We start from the raw sequence: 16,362 nt of genomic DNA, 5'->3' as shown, positions 1-16,362 counted from the left end.
TTGTTGAACTTGTTTGCAGGTAACTGTTCATAGTAGTTTCTGATCATTCTTTTGATTTCTGCTGTGTCTGGTGTGATTTCTCCTCTTTGGTTTGTGATCCTATTTATTTGTGCTTTCTCACGTTTTTTCTTTGTGAGCCTGGCTATGGGTTTGTCTACTTTATTTATTTTTTCAAAGAACCAGCTTTTGGTTTCATTGATCTTTTGAATTGTTTTTCTAGTTTCGATTTCATTTATTTCTGCTTTGATTTTTATTGTTTCTTTTCTTCTGCTCATTTTGTTTTTTTGTTGTTGTTGTTGTTGTTGTTGTTGTTCTTTTTCTAGTTCTTTGAGCTTTGAGATTAGGTTGTTTCTTTGCGATCTTTCTTGTTTCGTGATGTGAACCTCTATTGCTATATATTTTCCTCTTATTACTGCTTTTGCTGCATCCCATACATTTAGGAAATTGGTGTCCTCCTTGTCATTCAATTCAAAGAATTTTTTAATTTCTTCTTTGATCTCCTCATTAGTCCAGTGGTCTTCCAGTAGTGTGGGTTTCAATCTCCATGAGGTAGGAGAGTTCCTTGCCTTCTTTTTATGGTTTATTTCTTGTTTGATGCTTTCATGGTCAGAGAAGATGGTTGATATGACTTTGATCTTGGTGCATCTGTTGATGTTTGTCTTGTGTCCCAGTATGTGATCGATCCTGGAGAATGATCCGTGTGCACTTGAGAAAAATGTTTACTCAGATTTTTTTGGGTTTAGTGTTCTATAGATGTCTGTTAAACCGATGAGCTCTAGATCCTTATTTAGAACTTTGCTGTCCTTACTTATTTTTTTGTCTCATTGATCTATCTATTGTTGATAGTGATGTGTTGAAGTCTCCTACTACATATGTGTTTTCTCTGATGTCTGTTTTCAGAGATGATAATAGTTGTCCAATATATTTTGGGGCTCCTTCATTTGGTGAGTATATGTTAATGAGTGTTATTTCTTCTTGAAGCATTGTCCCCTTGATCATAATGTAGTGACCATTGGGGTCTATTTTTACCTTTTTGAGTTTGAAGTCTGTTTTATCTGATGTAAGTATAGCTGTTTCTGCATTCTTTTTTGGTCCATTTGCTTGTAGGATTGTCTTCCATCCTTTCACTTTGAGTCTATTTTTATCTTTTGTATTTAAATGTGTTTCCTGGAGACAGCAAAAGGTTGGGTTTTGTTTCTTAATCCAGGCTGCAACTCTGTGTCTTTTTATTGAAGAGTTTAGTCCATTTACATTTAGAGTTAATATTGATATGTTAGTATCTGTATATGCCATTGTGTTTGTCTTTCCTTTGATTTTATTTATTTATTCCTTTAATAACTTTTTTTTTTGGCTTTCTTTCGTTGTTATTCTTCCCTTTGTTGGTTCTGGATTTAAGACTTTTTGTAGTATTTTGGAGTGGGCGTTTAGTTGTAGTGAAATTCCAGAGTTTCTGTTTGTCTGAGAAGGTCCTTATTCTTTCTTCATAGAGAAAGGAGAGCTTTGCGGGATAGAGTATTCTTGGTTGACATTTGTTGTCTTGGAGTCTGTTGATTATGTCCCTCCACTCTCTCCTTGCCCATAGTGTTTCTTCAGAGAAGTCTGATGTCCGTCTGATTGGTTTTCCTTTGAATGTTATCTGTTTCTTCCCTCTTGTCAGCTTCATTATTTTTTCCTTGTCTTGGATTCTTGGGAGCTTTACTATTATGTGTGTTGCTGTATTTTTCCTTTCGTCATGGAAGTTTGGTGTTCTTCTTGCTTCTTGTATGTCTATTTTCAGCTCCTTCACATTTGGGAAGTTCTCTTCAATTATTTCCTTGAATACTTTCTCTGTTCCTATGTCTTTCTCCTCTCCTTCTGGGATTCCTATAACTCTTATATTTCCTTTCCTCATGAAGTCAGATAGTTCCCGAAGTCTTTCTTCAGTCTTTTTCCTCCGTACTTCTCTTTCCTTTTCTGTTTTGGTTCTTTTTATTTCTGTGTCTTCAAGAGTACTTATTCATTTTTCTATTTCATCTATTCTGCTTTCATTGTTTTTCCCAGAGTTCTTTAACTCCTCCATTAATCCTTTGATCTCCTGCATTTATTTTACTTCCCTCTTTAGGGACTCAATTTTATTCTGATCATTGATTATTTTTCCCATATCTTTTTTGACTTCCTTCAGTTTTTTAATCATGGCAATTTTATTTTTTTTGTAATAAATTTTATTTTTATATTCCCCATACAATTGCAACCCCCCCATTCTGACCCCAATCCCTCCCCTCCCCCTCCCCTACCCCCCCCATAGACTGTCTCTGGTTTATAGTTTTTTGTTGATTTTGATTTTCACTTTCTTATAGTTATTCATTTTCCTGGTCCCTTATTTAAGTTTTCTAGATTCCTGCTATGAGTGAGACCATCCGGTATTTTTCTTTTTCTTTCTGGCTTATTTCACTGAGCATGATCCCTTCCAGCGCCATCCATGTTGCTGCAAATTGCATGTGTTTATCTTTTTTGAATGCTGAGTAATATTCCATGGTGTATATGGACCACATCTTCTTGATCCAGTCATCTATTTTTGGGCATTTGGGCTGTTTCCAAAGCTTAGCTATTGTAAATAGTGCTGCTATAAACATAGGGGTGCAGGTGCGCTTTGGAATTGATGTTTCTGTGTCCTTTGGGTAAATACGTAGGAGTGGAATTGCTGGATCATATGGAAGCTCTACATTTAGTAGGTCAAGAAATCTCCACACAGCTCTCCATAGTGGTTGGACCAGTTTGCACTCCCACCAGCAGTGCAGGAGATTTCGTTTTTCTCCACATCCTCGAATCATGGCAATTTTAAATTCTCTTTCTGGAAGGCTCAGAAGTTCTTCCTAGTCACTGTCCTTGCAATCTGGTGGGTGGTTTTCTTTTGGTGGTGTGTCTTTTTCCTGAGGAGTTTCTAGGTTGCATGTAGTTTCTCTTCTTCCTGCTGCCTGTTTTCTAATTTGCCCTATGCGTTGGGACACTGTGTCGCTGGTACTGGCTGGCGTCTTTTTGGTGTGCTCTTTCTGGGATTTTGGAAACTGGTGGTCCAAATGAGTCAAATACTGTTATGCCAGAAATCCAGTGAGACAGTAGTACTTTGAGTATGTTAATGGTCACTGTCACAGAATATCTCCTCCTTCTGTGTTTGTTTAATTCCAAAGGTGTGACTTGAAGTCCTACAGACTTCGCTGGAGGTGGGGCTGCTGGATTACACTCTGGGCTCCAAATCGCTGGATCCCCCGCTGGGCTCTAACTCCTTGCCCGGGGGAACTAGGCTTGTTGGGGACTTCAGCTCACCTTGGGGAACCCTTCTGCCAGTTTCAAGAAGTCTTTATTGAAGGAAGGTCCCTGTTCTAAAATGGCAAGTCAGAGACTCACCTTCCTGTGCACATGGTCTGCCCTGTCCTTGGCTGCCCGCTCCCCCTCTGGGCTCGACTACTGGCCAGAAGGGGCCTGGCATGGGGGTGCTTCCCAGCTAACCTCTGACTCCTCCTCAGGGAGCCTTCTGCTGGTTTCAAGTAGTCTTTATTGAAGGAAGTTCCCTGTTCTAAAATGGCGAGTCGGAGATGCACTTTCCTGCATGCATGCGATCTGCCCCTGCTTTGTCTGCCCGCTCTCCCTCTGGGCTTAGACTGCTGGCCAGAAGGGGCCTGGCATGGAGGTGCTTCCCAGCTCACCTCTGGCTCCTTGGGGTGCTTTCTGCCTGTTTCAAGCAGTCTTTATTGCCAAAGTTATAATTTTTTCTTTCTTTTTTTAAACAAATATACATCTTTTAATTAATCTTTTGATAGAGACAAGCAGCTCTTGCTTTTTAATTTATTAGTTTTATTTCTTAATGCAAACAAGATCTGGGATACAGGCCAGATATGCAGGGGTGAGAGGATTTACCAGAGACAGAGTGGGGAGCAGAACAGGCAGATCTACTGAAATACACTGCTGAGGGGAGCAGCGGGCGAGACAGGAGAGGTCTGCTCGCCATGTGGGTTGCTCTGCGGCTGGTGGGGATCAAACAGGCACTGCAGAGGCTGCAGACAGCTTCACAGCGCTGCGCCCAACTGCCTGCACCACCAGGGAGGCCCGAAAGAATGCATTCTTTTATTCCCGTGGGAGGCTGCTATGCAGCGTCTGCAGCCATCCACAGGGTAAGATCGATTCCAGGGTCCTGGCAAGGCTGGGCACTGGTGGGTCCCTACTGGCCACACAGGCAGGGCAGGTCCAGGCGGCGGCTGCTGCCTGTTGCTCAGAGCTTCTCTAGGTAGGAACCAGGGACAAAACCTCGCTGCCCATTCCGTTCCACTGTCCACCAGCCATCCTCCCCCTCCAGGATGACCTCCAGGATGTCCCCTGCAGAGATATCCAGCTCTTCGGCATTCTGGGCAAGAGAATGAAAGCACATGAACTGGAGGGACTGCTGGGATGGCCGTTGAGGGTGGGGGGATCTCCCACCACAAGAAAAATGTGAGCTTGTCTCCCCCATAGGCTGTCAGTGGAGACTTGTCCAGCCTTCTGGGGCTGCCAGTAAGGCTGCTCTCTGGCCTGGGGCAGCCGTGGGAGACATGCTGCTCCATGGACTTGGCCTCCAGTCCCCTCTGCACCCCAACCCTCAGTTTGTCATCACGGGGCCCCCACAACCTGGGGTTTCTTTCCTTCTCCCCATCCCACTGCTGCAGACAGCAACCAACTCAGGGGCCATGTGTTCCCTGGACCCAAGTCCAAGAGCACACTCCAGGCTCCCCCACAAGCCCATCCTACAAGCACATCACCATCTGGACTCATCCAGGCCTGGACTTGTGGAGTTGGAACCCTGCCCGGCCCAAGGTGGACCCAGGATCCAGCAGAGCAAGGAGCAGGTTGGACTGTCCAAGGACCTCAGCACAGCAGTTCTGTCGCTGCGTGACCCACCCTTCCCCATGGACCTCAGAAAACCCACCCAATACAGCTGATGACCTGGTCTGACCTTGGCTGATGCTTGGCACCCATGGCCCTCACCCAAGGATGCAGAACCTGAGCCTCACCATTCCCTGCAGATCAAACCTGGCTCTGTAGGCCACCTTGCACATGCGCACATGAAGATCCAGAGAGACACAGGCCTGTGCCTGGCAGGGCAGGAGGGGGTGCCTCATCGCAGCACCTGTAGAGCCCTTCCTGAGTGCCAGTTGTGGGTCTGAGGGCACTCTTGGTGCGTGTGCCTATATGTAAGCACCCTCAAGCAGACATGTACCTCCTGAGACAGGGGCGAGGGCCTACCTGGGCCACATAGTCGTAGAGAGCCCTGTAGTCCTGGCCTGGCAAAGTGGGGGGTCTCGGCACCCCTTTCACTGCGATGGCTGCATAGGCTGCCTCGTTCTGCCCACGTGTGGGGGTCAGAGTCTCTGTGGAGGTGAGAGCAGGGTGCAACCTGGAGTCCCTTTCAAAGGACAGTGGCCCCAGAATGCCCTCGCATGGAGCTTTCCTGTGCTGGGCTCAGCCTCTCCCCTTCCTTTGTGTCCGCCTGCTGTTGGAGGGCCATGCGAGAGTCCCCTCCTCCCCCCATGTCATCCCCACTTACCTGTGGAAGCTGCTAATGATGCTGTCTTGGAACTTCCATGCAGCATCCCAGAGAACCTGTGGGCAGGTGGAGAAGACCAAAGCGCCCTCTCAGAGTTCCTAGTCTCCAGCACGGATGGGATGAGGGTCCCCCAGAGGGTGGATGGTACCAGTGGCCCTTATTTTGCCAGCAACACTCTCTCAGTCCCTCAAGTTGGGACTATTTCTCAGCCTCTGCTCCTTTTAGGATACTTTTGGGAGACCTTTGTGCTACAGCTTCCCTGCCAGGCCCCAGGCCCAGCCTCCCCCTCAGGCCACACGCTGCCCTTTAGGGCTCATTCCACCCACACCCCACAGGGACCTTCGCCAGCCTGAGCCTGACCACCCTTCTCCCTGTGGCCCCACTGCGAGCTGGCCTGTCCCACTAGTCCCTGATGGCACAAGCAGAGTCCCTACTACACGGTGACTTTCGGAGAACAGTGCTTGTCTGGTTCACCCCTTTCCCGGTGCCTGGCTCATGCCTGGACTGAATCAGTCATGAACGTTTGTTGAATAAAAGGAAAGAGGGAGACACTGGAGGTGCAGAGTGGGGGCAGATGGGAGCACCTCATGATGCAGACAGTGCCTAGGGGTAATTCAGTAGGACTGACACTTCTTCCCTAGCCCAAGAAAGGATTCCTAGTGGGGCTGAGCTAAGATTTCAAAGACATAGATTTAATAGGCAGAGACTGGGGTACAAAGCGTTGCCAGGGAATGGAAAGGGGTACATGGGTGCAGAGGAGTCTGGAAGTGTGCTGGGCCGGTTGGAGAGTGTCTCTGCAATAGGGCCTAGAGAAGACCCCAAGGGGCCTTGAGTGCCAGGTGAGGCCTTGAGTGCCAGCCCCGTTGGAGGCTTTCTGTAGTTCCAGGCAGGACCCGAGGGACTTTTCCCTTGGCTGAGAAGGTTTGTGGTGCTGAGAACCTGGGAGTGAAAACACACACCCAGGATGGATGTACAGGGATGTGCTTGTGTGAACCCAGCACATGCGAACAGGCCAGAAGCTAACACAGGACACAGAGAGGCAGCACTCATGGGGTATGTAGGGGCTGGGGCAATGCCAGCAGGACTGTAGCTGGGTAGTGGACCTGGTGGAGGGAGCTGTCTACACTCCAATTCTCCCTCCATTTACTTCCCAGCCATTGCCCTGCCCCTGTCACTCCAGCCCGGCTTCTGGCTATCCCTTCCCCAGCCAGTACCCATCTGCTCCAGGAGCCAAACTCCCTTGCTCCACCCTGTTTCTGTTTCTCTCTCACTTATCCTCATGGTGGGGGGACCCTTCTCTGTTCCCTTTAAACACTTCCCCAGAAAGCTCTTTCATCAAGTTGTTTGAAGGGCCATCTTGGGGGACTTGGGAAGGGTGGCATCAAAGGACATTCCCTGTTTCACTTTGCGAAGAACAAACTAAGGGAAGTCCAGGTGGGCCTTGGACTCAGTAACTCCCATGACATGGGACAAAACCAGAGTACCTCACAATTGCCAATGCCTGCATGAAACAGACACTGGGAAAATTCAACTCTGTGAGACAAAATGATGAGTGGGGGAGAGGTGTTCACTGAGGTGGATACTGCAGTTCATACCCATGCCTGGGAAGGGTAGAGCTGAGTGTTGCAGATGTAACCGTGGGAGATATGGACAAGAGTGCTTGGGTGAGCCATGCAGACAGGGCCCCAAGTGAGAAAGACAAAGATCAGAAAGGTGCAACTCTCCCTACCCATTTCCTTCAGGAGCAGGCAGATTCAGGGACCAAACAGACAGTGAAGCAACACTGGAAAGTGCCATGGCTACACTGCAGAGACACCTGCCTGAAAGCTAGAGAGGAGGTCTAGCAGTGGAAGCAGACATGAGTCATGCCCACACACACCATTTTCACCAGCAACAGACCCCTCCAGCGCTCTCCCCCACTCACAAAGGACCCAGCTAAAAATTAGTTCTCCCTGACATACAGTGCCATCTACTGGAAAAGTGGAAACTCTGAACCCTTACTACTTAGAAATCAAAAAATGATGAGAAGAAAAAAACACAACAAATGGCAACTTAATTCCTCAGGGAAATACTACGCCACAAAGAGAGAACAAATCTCCAGGACCCAACCACAAAGACATGGAAGATACAGATTTTCTCCATGTCAGATACAGAGTTCAAAATAGCCATAAAGAAATTCAGAGAAGGGCCTCCTCCCCTGGTGGTGCAGCGGTTGAGCGCTGGAGTGCGAAGCTGCCCGCAGCCTCTACAGCGTCAGTTCGGACCCCGGCTGCAGGTGAGGATCCCACATGGCACACAGACCTCTCCTGCCGTGCCAGCTGCTCCCCTCAGCAGTGTGTTTCGTCAGTCTGCCTGTTCTGGTACCCCTCTGGCTCTGGTGAATTCTCTCACCCTCCCACGCTTCTGACTATATCCAGTGCTTATATAAATAAACAAACAAACAAACAAGCAAACAAATAAATCTTTTAAAAAAAGAAATTCAGAGAAGTGGGGGAAAACACAGAAAAGTTGATCAAAGATATAAAAGAAAACTCAGAAAAATGAATGTTCTAAGAAATAAAATTAATGGACAGAAAATCAAAATTTCTGAATTGAAGCTTTAAACAAGAAAATAATGGAGATGAAGGATGTACAAAGATACATAGATGAGATAAAAATTCTGGAGAAAGCTATGGAAGTAAAATAGACCAAGTGGAAGATCATTGAAAATGACAATGCACAAAGAATCCAGGTGGAAGAAATGACATAGGCAGGAAAAAATGAAGAAATACTTCAAGAATTATCTGATTCCAGAAAAAAAGGCAATATAAGAATAATGGTTACCCCAGAAGGGGGAGAGTAAGAGAAGGGAACAGAGAAATTGTTTTAAAAAATAATAGAGGAAAACTTCCCAAACCTGGAGAAGGAACTAAATACACAATTCCATGAAGCTAAAAGAACACCAGGTTATCTAAATATAATGAGTCCTACTCCAAGACACATAGTGGTGAAACTTACAAGAGTTCAAAACAAATAAAGACTGTTGATGCTAAAGGGGATGAAGCAGATCATCCATAAAAGAACTCCAATCAGGCTTATATCTGACTTCTCTGAGAAACACTATGGGCAAGGAGAGAATGGAACAATGTGATCAAAATACTTAAAAATAAAAATTGCAGCCAAGAATACTCTACCTTATAACCTTCTCCTTTAGATATGAAAGAGAAATAAAGGCCTTCTGAAACATTAGATCCCCCCTCCAAGAAATATTGAAAGATCTCGTATGTATGAATCAAAGAGTATATCCACAAAGAACTGAACAAAAAATAGACAGAACCACAAACTTAAAGACAAAATGGCAGTAGCAATGACTCTAAATGTAAATGAACTGAACAATTAAAAGGCACAGAGTATTTGGTTGGATTAGAAAAATAATCCAACTTTCTTCTGCCTCTAGTAAATGCACCTGAGCTCCAAAGAAAAACAGAGGTTTGGAGTAAAGGATTGCAAAAACAATTCTACAAGCAAATGGAACCTAAAGGAAGGTGGGGCAGCCATATTATATCAGATAAAATAGATTTCCAACTAAAAAAAGGTAACAAGACGTAAGGATGGACATTATATGATTAAGGGAAAAATAGATCAGGAAAAGATAACACTCATCAAGATATATCTACCAAACCAAGAATCATCAAAATATATAAGGCGGTTACTGTCAAATTAGAAAACAGACATTGGGAAAAACACATTCATAGCTGAGGATGTCACTCACCAATGTGACAGATCAATTACACAGAAAATAAATAAGAACACAATAGCCTTAAAGACTTAATAGGCATTTATAGGGCACCCTACCCAAAAAGGGCTGAATACACATTCTTCTTAAGTGCGAGTGGGACATTCTTAGGACTGACCATGTACTGGGTCATGAAACAAATCCCTGAAGACTGAAATCATACAAAGTATCTTCTGTGACAACAATGGTATCAAACTAGAATTGACTACCTAAAGAAGGCAGGAAAAACCTCTAATATGTGGAGACTGAGCAACATAGTACTGAATGGTTATTGGTTAATGAGGAAATCAAAGAAGAAATTAAAAAGTGCCTCAAGAGAAATGATAATGAGGACATAATCCAGAACTTTTGGGACACAGCAAAAGCAGTAGTAAGAGGGAAGTATATAGCAATACAGGCCCACATCACAAAACAAGAAAGAGCTCAAATAAATAATATTTTTCTCACCTTAAGGAACTAGAAAAAGAATAAAGTCAAAAACCAGTGGAAAGAAGAAATAAGCTGTCTTCAGAGGACCTGGAGTTCCACCAGGAGCCCCACCCCCGCCCTCACCCACCTCCCAGGGCAGGATCTTCTTTGCACAAGAGGTCATGAGAGCCCACCACAGATGGGCACCCTTGCCCCCCAGGGACCAGTCTGCTGGGGGACAGCCTGAGCAAATATGGGCTGTCACCACTGTCTCCCAAGGCCTGCACCAGGAGGACCTGTTGGTTCTGACCCCAGAAATCACATACCCAGGCCTAGAGAAGGTGAGTGACTTGTGCAGCTGATGCTGAGGTATGGCGCTAGGACCCTGGCATCCTCTGCACCCTGACCAGGGCGGGGCGCAGAGGGTACCCGGAGAATTCTCCTGCAGCACTGACTGGAGGGCCCACTCCTCTGCTCCAGGCCAGTCCTAGTGGAACGGTGTCATCACTGCAGCCTGACAGTCCCAGACCCCGACCCAGGGCCCAGGGGACAAGGAAGCCAACCTGGTACTCCCTGGGGTTCTGGTCCCAGTCACTAGTGAATAAATGGGTGTTATTGTTTATTTAATGTCTGGGTCCCCTAAGGCTAAGGCTGTATTTGAGCCTGCTCTGGCCTTGAAGAGTGCCCAACCCAGCATGACACCAGGCGCCTGGTAGGCACTTGTCTCAATGAAGATACAAGGGAAAACCGGTTGCAGGAAGCGAAGCTGTCCCCACTTCTGGCCTTCACTCTGCATCCTGCCGCTGTTGTCCATCCGGGAGCCTCACCTCTTTATCATGCCGCAGGATGGCGGAACGCCAGGGCTGCCAGATCCTGGGGCCACCTCCCGATCGTAGAAGTTCTGGAAGGGCACCGGAGCTGCGGGCGGCAGGCTATGAGCCCAGGGTGGCCAAGGGCAGATCAGGCAGGACACCCCAACTTATTCCTATCTTGGGGCCTCCTTCCATCCCGGCCCTCTCCTAACTCTGCTTGGGAGGGGCTCTCGCTTCCAAGAGGGACCCTCAGCGGGAGCCACGAGACCAAGTGTTCGCACTCATGGCCCACGCAGGCTCCACCTCTGCTGCAGGCCCTCACTGCCCCCCTTGAATCGTAGGGCTTGTAAGCGCTGGGAGCTGCACGGTCCCCACCATCCAGCAGGGTGTCGTCAGCCTCGTCTACTGTGCCCTGGCAGCTGAGGCTCAGGGATGAGGCCAGCTTTGTGGCACCAGGCCGCCCGGACAGTCTGGGCTGCCTGTGGGTGGGCGGGCTCACCTGGGGGCTCGGTGCCCGTGCCCTTGACCTGGATGAAGTTGTTGATGTCGCCGTCCACGCTGCAGGCTTCCAGCACGACCCGCACCTCTTCATAGAGCTGGGAGCAGAGAGAGCAGGGCTGAGGGCCAGGCCTCACCTCCATGCTGCCCCCGCGCAAGGCCTGCCTCTTTGTGAGCATGGAGGAGGGGGCTCTGCCGCCCCCGCACGGGCCTGAGAAGGGCTCAGCCCCTGGGGTTTGGGGTGTTGGGGTGGAACTGCCGTAGAACTGCACTAGGAGTCACAGCCTGCCTCCATTTTCCCTATTTTAAGGGTGAGGAAAGTGGGGGACCAGCGATTTGCATAAAGTTGGCAAGAATTCGGCGCAGCAGGACTGCAGGAGAGGAGCCCTCCCTGCCCAAGAAGTCACCCGCCGGCAAAGTCATCTGGGGAGGAAAACCCCCAGCCCAGTGGCTTGTAGGCAGCGGGGGTCAGGCCGGGCAGCACACTGGGGGGCCGGGCCGCTCGAAGGAGACAGCGAGAGCTCATGGCTCTGGGGCTGCCTGAAGAGAGGTCGGGGAGGCCTTCTCTCCTGGAGCACCCGGCCCACCCGGTGTGGGGCGCCCCATACGGGGGCTCCAGGGAGATGTCCGGGGACCTGGAGCAGGACAGCCCGGGGTCCTTTAGCCGAGGGACTCTGTCCACTTGGCTCCTGCACCCCCGTGGAGGAGCAGACGCGGTTAAGGGAGTTAAGGACCAGGGAGCAGGCTGAGCAAAGCCGGCCACACTGCGGGCAGGAGAGGCTGCAGCCCCGAGTGGTCCCGACGCCAGCCCTCAGTGCCCTGCGGGGGAGGTGAAGCGCGAGGCCTGGGTTGCAGGACCAGGGCTGGGTCGCAGGACGAGGAGCTTGTTCCGGCACTCAGGTGGACCTGAGCCCCGTGCTGCTCCGGCCGCCCTCTCCTGCCCCCGCCCCTGGCCCCACCCCCGGCCATACCTCATCATCCTTGACGCACTGCAGCGACAGCTGGTTGCAGTGCACCCACAGGGAGTTGCGGAGGATGGTCAGCCTGTCAAACTCTTGCAGCTGGAAGGCCTGGGGGATGCGTTGTGGAGGGAGGTGAGGAGTGAGATGGGGGTGCAGAGCCAGGCAGGTTGGGCCCCACCTGCAGCCAGCTGGGCAGAGCAGCGCGCCCCTCTGTTGGAAGACCCCGCCTGACCTGGGAGCCGACCCCGAGGCTTCTGGGAGAAAGGCTGAACTGCTGGTGGGAATCCTTCCCCTGCCATATCCTGCACCCCGGGCCCTGCCCTCCAGCCCCACCACATGCTGAGAAAGACCCCAGGGGGAGGTGTCACGGGGGGATCCCTGACCCCCGTGGCCTGGCTCCCCGCCCTTTCCGTCAGCGGGGCCCAGGGAAGCTACGGGCTTTGTCTGGGCTTCAGCGGAGAAGGGTGTCCACCTGCAGGCGGCACCCAGGCCCCAAACCCGGCTGTGGACTCCCTCGGGGGCAGTCCGGCACAGGCCTTAGGGGTGAGTGGAAGAGGGGATGGGTGCAGGAATGGATTAATGATGCCTCCGCCCACCACCACTGCCTGGTTTTCCCCCATGAAGCACCAGCACTGCTGGGTCTTTCCCCATTTTTGTGGCTGGGGAAACTGAGGCCCCGGGGCACTCACCTCACAGGTAGTGCGGTGTTCCTGCTCCCACTCGCCCCGCACCTTCTCCAGCTGCTCGATGTTCTGCCTGTACACCCGCTCTGAAAGCACAGGCTCCCTCAGAGAGGCACCCCCACACCCCACCCTGCATCCCAGCAACGCCCGCCCAGCGTGGCCCCTTCTCTCTGGCTGCCGGTGCCTTGAACACTCGGCTCTCAGCTGCTCACTGAGGTCTGAGATGCCCAGGGCTGGGCCAGCGCCTTGCACACCCAGGGTCACAATCCAGGCTCCTGTCACTCCCAGGCCGCACCTCTTACTTCCCGACAGGAAACCGAGGCTTGGCTAGGGCAGCAGTAAAGGAGACAGAGGGGCGCATCGGGGAGTTGGACTGGGAACCCAGTACACTTGGGCTCCAGATATCTGGGGGTCACCTAGTCCCCCGTCAGGGGAGCAGCTGGCTGGGAGAGACAGAGGACAGGGGAGAGCCCCCCTAAGGACGGAGCAGGGGACCTCTCTGTCCCGGGAGCTGTGGCAGCAGGGACGGGTTGTAGGGGTCTGGCATCGGGGGAAGGAGTGAGGAGGCCGAGAAGAATGTGGGCACCCGTGTTCGCAGGAGCGAGACAGAAGGGGGGAGGGAGGGGCACATGCGTGCGCGCGCACACTTGGGCAGACACGCACACGGGGGCCTGTCTCCCGGGACCGTGGCTGTGGAAGTCCTGGGCTCCGGCTCATTGTCTGCGACCTCGGGCAAGCTAACCTGTGTGCCTCAGTTTCCTCGTCTGTTCAACATGCAGTGGGTACAGAGCAGTGCAAACATGCAAGAGGGTAAGACCAACCCAGCAAGTGACAGGAAAGAAAGGTTTACTTGCGTAAACGTGGAAGTGCATGCGGCTCTAGTCGGGTGTCCCCAGGGGAGGGCCCAGGCGCCCACCCCGGCTGAAGAGCAGGCAGGGCCGCCTACCTGCCTCCATGGCTGCGTCCTTGCACTGCTTAGCTTTGTTCTGGCTCTGAGGAGACACAGGGACCACTGGCTGAGCCCCCAGCACCCACCCCGCTCCGCCCCGCGCCCCCAGCCTCCAGAAGGCTCAACAGTGCCCCTGCCACACACCCCCAGGGGTAGGGCCAACGCAAAGTCCCTTCATTAATCCAGCCTCATGCCACCAAGGAGCACCGGCTGGTTTCAATAAAATAAGAATCACAACAGAGATCTCCAGCCCGGGAGGCACCTGTGAAAACTCTGAGGCCCTAGAAGGAGGCGTGCAGACCATGGACCCTGAGGCCCCTCGTGACCTCTCTGGGGTTCTGGCCCCGGCTTGCTGCCCTAACTCAGCCGAAGGCTCTGCCCTCTCTGGACCGCAGCGTCCCTGTCTGTGCAGCAGGTGGAATGTGCTCCTGGGCCCGGGGTCGGAGCAGTGCAAGCTTGGGCTCTGGACAACCTGGGCTTGGGTCCTTTCTGGTGGCTTCCTGCCTCGAAGACCTTGGACACGTCACTCACCGGGCCTGGGCCTGTCTCCTCTGTGTGCCGGGAGCCTACCGGGCCCTCTCTGAGGTTGTGTGAGGGTTAGCATCTGCTCTCACTGCCTGTGAGCTCGGCCTGTGCGCACTGGCCTGCTCTGAGGACTGGGTCCTGGGGCGCGGCCTGGAGATGGCAGAGGGGACCAGGCTGACCCTGTGTGTGCCCTGAGATTCTGGGAGGCGGAGTTTCGGGTGGGAAAGGAGCAGCCGGCGTGTCCTCATGCAGACCTCGCCTGGGGTGTCTTTGGCACCCGCCCCCCCACCGCCGGCCCCGCCCCCACTTGGCCCTCACCTTCTCCACCTGCTTCTGGTGGCCGTTGGTACTGACGCGCTCGAAGGCCTGCTCGGCGTCATCCGAGTCTCGACACTTCTGCTCGTATGTCTTCTTGGACTGGGGTGTGGAGGGGTGTGACTTGGGGGGCTGCACAGTCTAACTCTGCCATCCCCCAGAACCCAGCCTCCTCCCCGCCAGGGCTGGGGATCTGGAGTGATGGTGGACAAGCAATCTCAGGACCCTTCCCACCAGGGACAGTGCAGCCCTGCAGGTGGCCCGGGCCTGTGGTCACCTCCACCCACCAGCAAGTTCCTGAAAATGCCAGGCAGCATAGCGATGCCAGCCTCCACACCGCTGTCCCTCCCTCCATGGCGCCTTTTTCTCCTCCCCAGGGGAGCAGCTCTCCTATTGGAACCCCAAGCAAACAGCACTGGGGGCTCCTGTGGGTTACTCTGTGAGCCACTGCTCGCAATGAACCCCTGGCCCATCGGCCAGTGCCTCCAAGGGCAGAGCCTGGGCCCATCTGTGTGAGGCCTGGGTGTCTGGTGTAGCCCAAGCACCCAACAGGCACTGTGCATATTTTGGATGGAGATGTGCTGCCAGGTTGGGGGTCCAGCCTGAGCCCTCAAACTTCTGGGCCGAAGACACTGGCACTCACCTCCATGGCCTTCTTGTAGAGCGACAGCTTGGTCTTCTGGATGCGTTCCATGACGGCCTCATACTGCAGGGGGCACAAGGTGCTGAGCCGGGGGCCACGGCCTCAGAACACTCCCCTAGCCAAGAGGATGGGGTGTCCTGGGATGAGGCACAGCATCCCCTCTTGCCTCTGAAGGGGCAGTGACAAGATGCCCTCTCTGCTTTCACAGTTATGCTCACGACAGAGGTGGGGGGATGCCCAAGGCATGGGCGTGCCCACGAGTCCTCTCCCTGCAAGTCTAGCCAGGATGAGGTCTCTCCTTGGGAGCAGTGACCTCCCCACACGTGTGCGTGCTTACACACACACACACGCACACACACACACATGCACACACACATGTCTTTCACTCAGCTTCTGTACCTGCTTCCAGCAGTCACACACTACATACGCACCCCGGCACACACGCACAGCAAGTCCCACACGACACGCATGGAAGTACACACTAGCAGGCTCCCCCTGCCCACACATGCACACCCAGACCTGTACACACACGCTCACAGGGCATAGAGACACCCCTCACAACAGGCTCCTGTGCCGCCCCCCGCCCCGTCCAGAGCGCACACACGGCAGACTCAGTCATGGCCACTGCGCCCCACCGCGCCCCCCAGGCTCCTTGCTCAGATGGAGACGCCAGACTCAGCCTGGACGGCCGGGGTCCCACGGGCGAGGACCAGGGGAGTGGAAGGCTCACGTCGGGGTTGGAGATTTTGCCTGGGATCTGAAGATCCCATGTCGGTGGGGAGACCTCAGACAGGGCGCCCATCAGAGGCTCAGGGGCACAGCGGTACATGTACACACCAGCACGCCCCACAGGCAGGCACTGTGCCCGTGCTGCCCTGCACACACACGTACACACGCACACTTGCGCACACCCCCAGGCAGGCTCCCCGCTCCCCATCACAGCTCTGGCCACTCTGGGGAAGGCAGCGCTCCGTCCAAAACCACTTTTTGCAGACTTCTCAGCTCCTCCGGCCACAGGAGAGCTCAAAATAGCCAGCTGGTGGCCCAACGGTTGCAGCAGGCGCTGCAGGGACGCCTCATTTCCTCAGGGCTGAGCTGTGTCTGGGGACCCACTCTGCTCCGGAACCCAAATTTAGAGCCTGAAAGCGAGACCCTGGCGGGTGGATGGGCAGTTGATGTTCTGGGACCCCTGAGGGGAACCCGGTTCTGGCGGGTCCTGGAGTTCGGGAGGTGGACAG

General features: G+C 52.5%; 1 protein-coding gene across 1 annotated transcript in view; it reads right to left on the bottom strand.

The window, feature by feature from the left end:
- Positions 1-3,819: 3,819 nt before the first annotated feature.
- The window catches only part of PSTPIP1 (proline-serine-threonine phosphatase interacting protein 1), a 39,517-nt gene continuing 26,974 nt past the window's right edge, over positions 3,820-16,362 (bottom strand). The window contains exons 6-15 of the mRNA XM_037502054.2: positions 15,125-15,187; positions 14,485-14,583; positions 13,639-13,684; positions 12,699-12,778; positions 12,019-12,117; positions 11,049-11,145; positions 10,565-10,655; positions 5,555-5,610; positions 5,254-5,378; positions 3,820-4,378 (exon numbers count right to left, since the gene is read on the bottom strand). Coding sequence (XP_037357951.1) covers positions 4,247-4,378; positions 5,254-5,378; positions 5,555-5,610; positions 10,565-10,655; positions 11,049-11,145; positions 12,019-12,117; positions 12,699-12,778; positions 13,639-13,684; positions 14,485-14,583; positions 15,125-15,187 — 888 coding nt within the window. The 3' untranslated portion in view covers positions 3,820-4,246. The remainder of the gene's footprint in view (positions 4,379-5,253; positions 5,379-5,554; positions 5,611-10,564; positions 10,656-11,048; positions 11,146-12,018; positions 12,118-12,698; positions 12,779-13,638; positions 13,685-14,484; positions 14,584-15,124; positions 15,188-16,362) is intronic.

The sequence above is a fragment of the Talpa occidentalis genome, unplaced genomic scaffold (assembly GCF_014898055.3).
Source record: "Talpa occidentalis isolate TD23 unplaced genomic scaffold, MPIMG_talOcc4v2.1 talOcc4.11, whole genome shotgun sequence".
Lineage (NCBI taxonomy): Eukaryota > Metazoa > Chordata > Mammalia > Eulipotyphla > Talpidae > Talpa > Talpa occidentalis.
The sequence above is the reverse complement of the archived record's forward strand: the minus strand, read 5'-3'. Positions and strand labels throughout refer to the sequence as shown.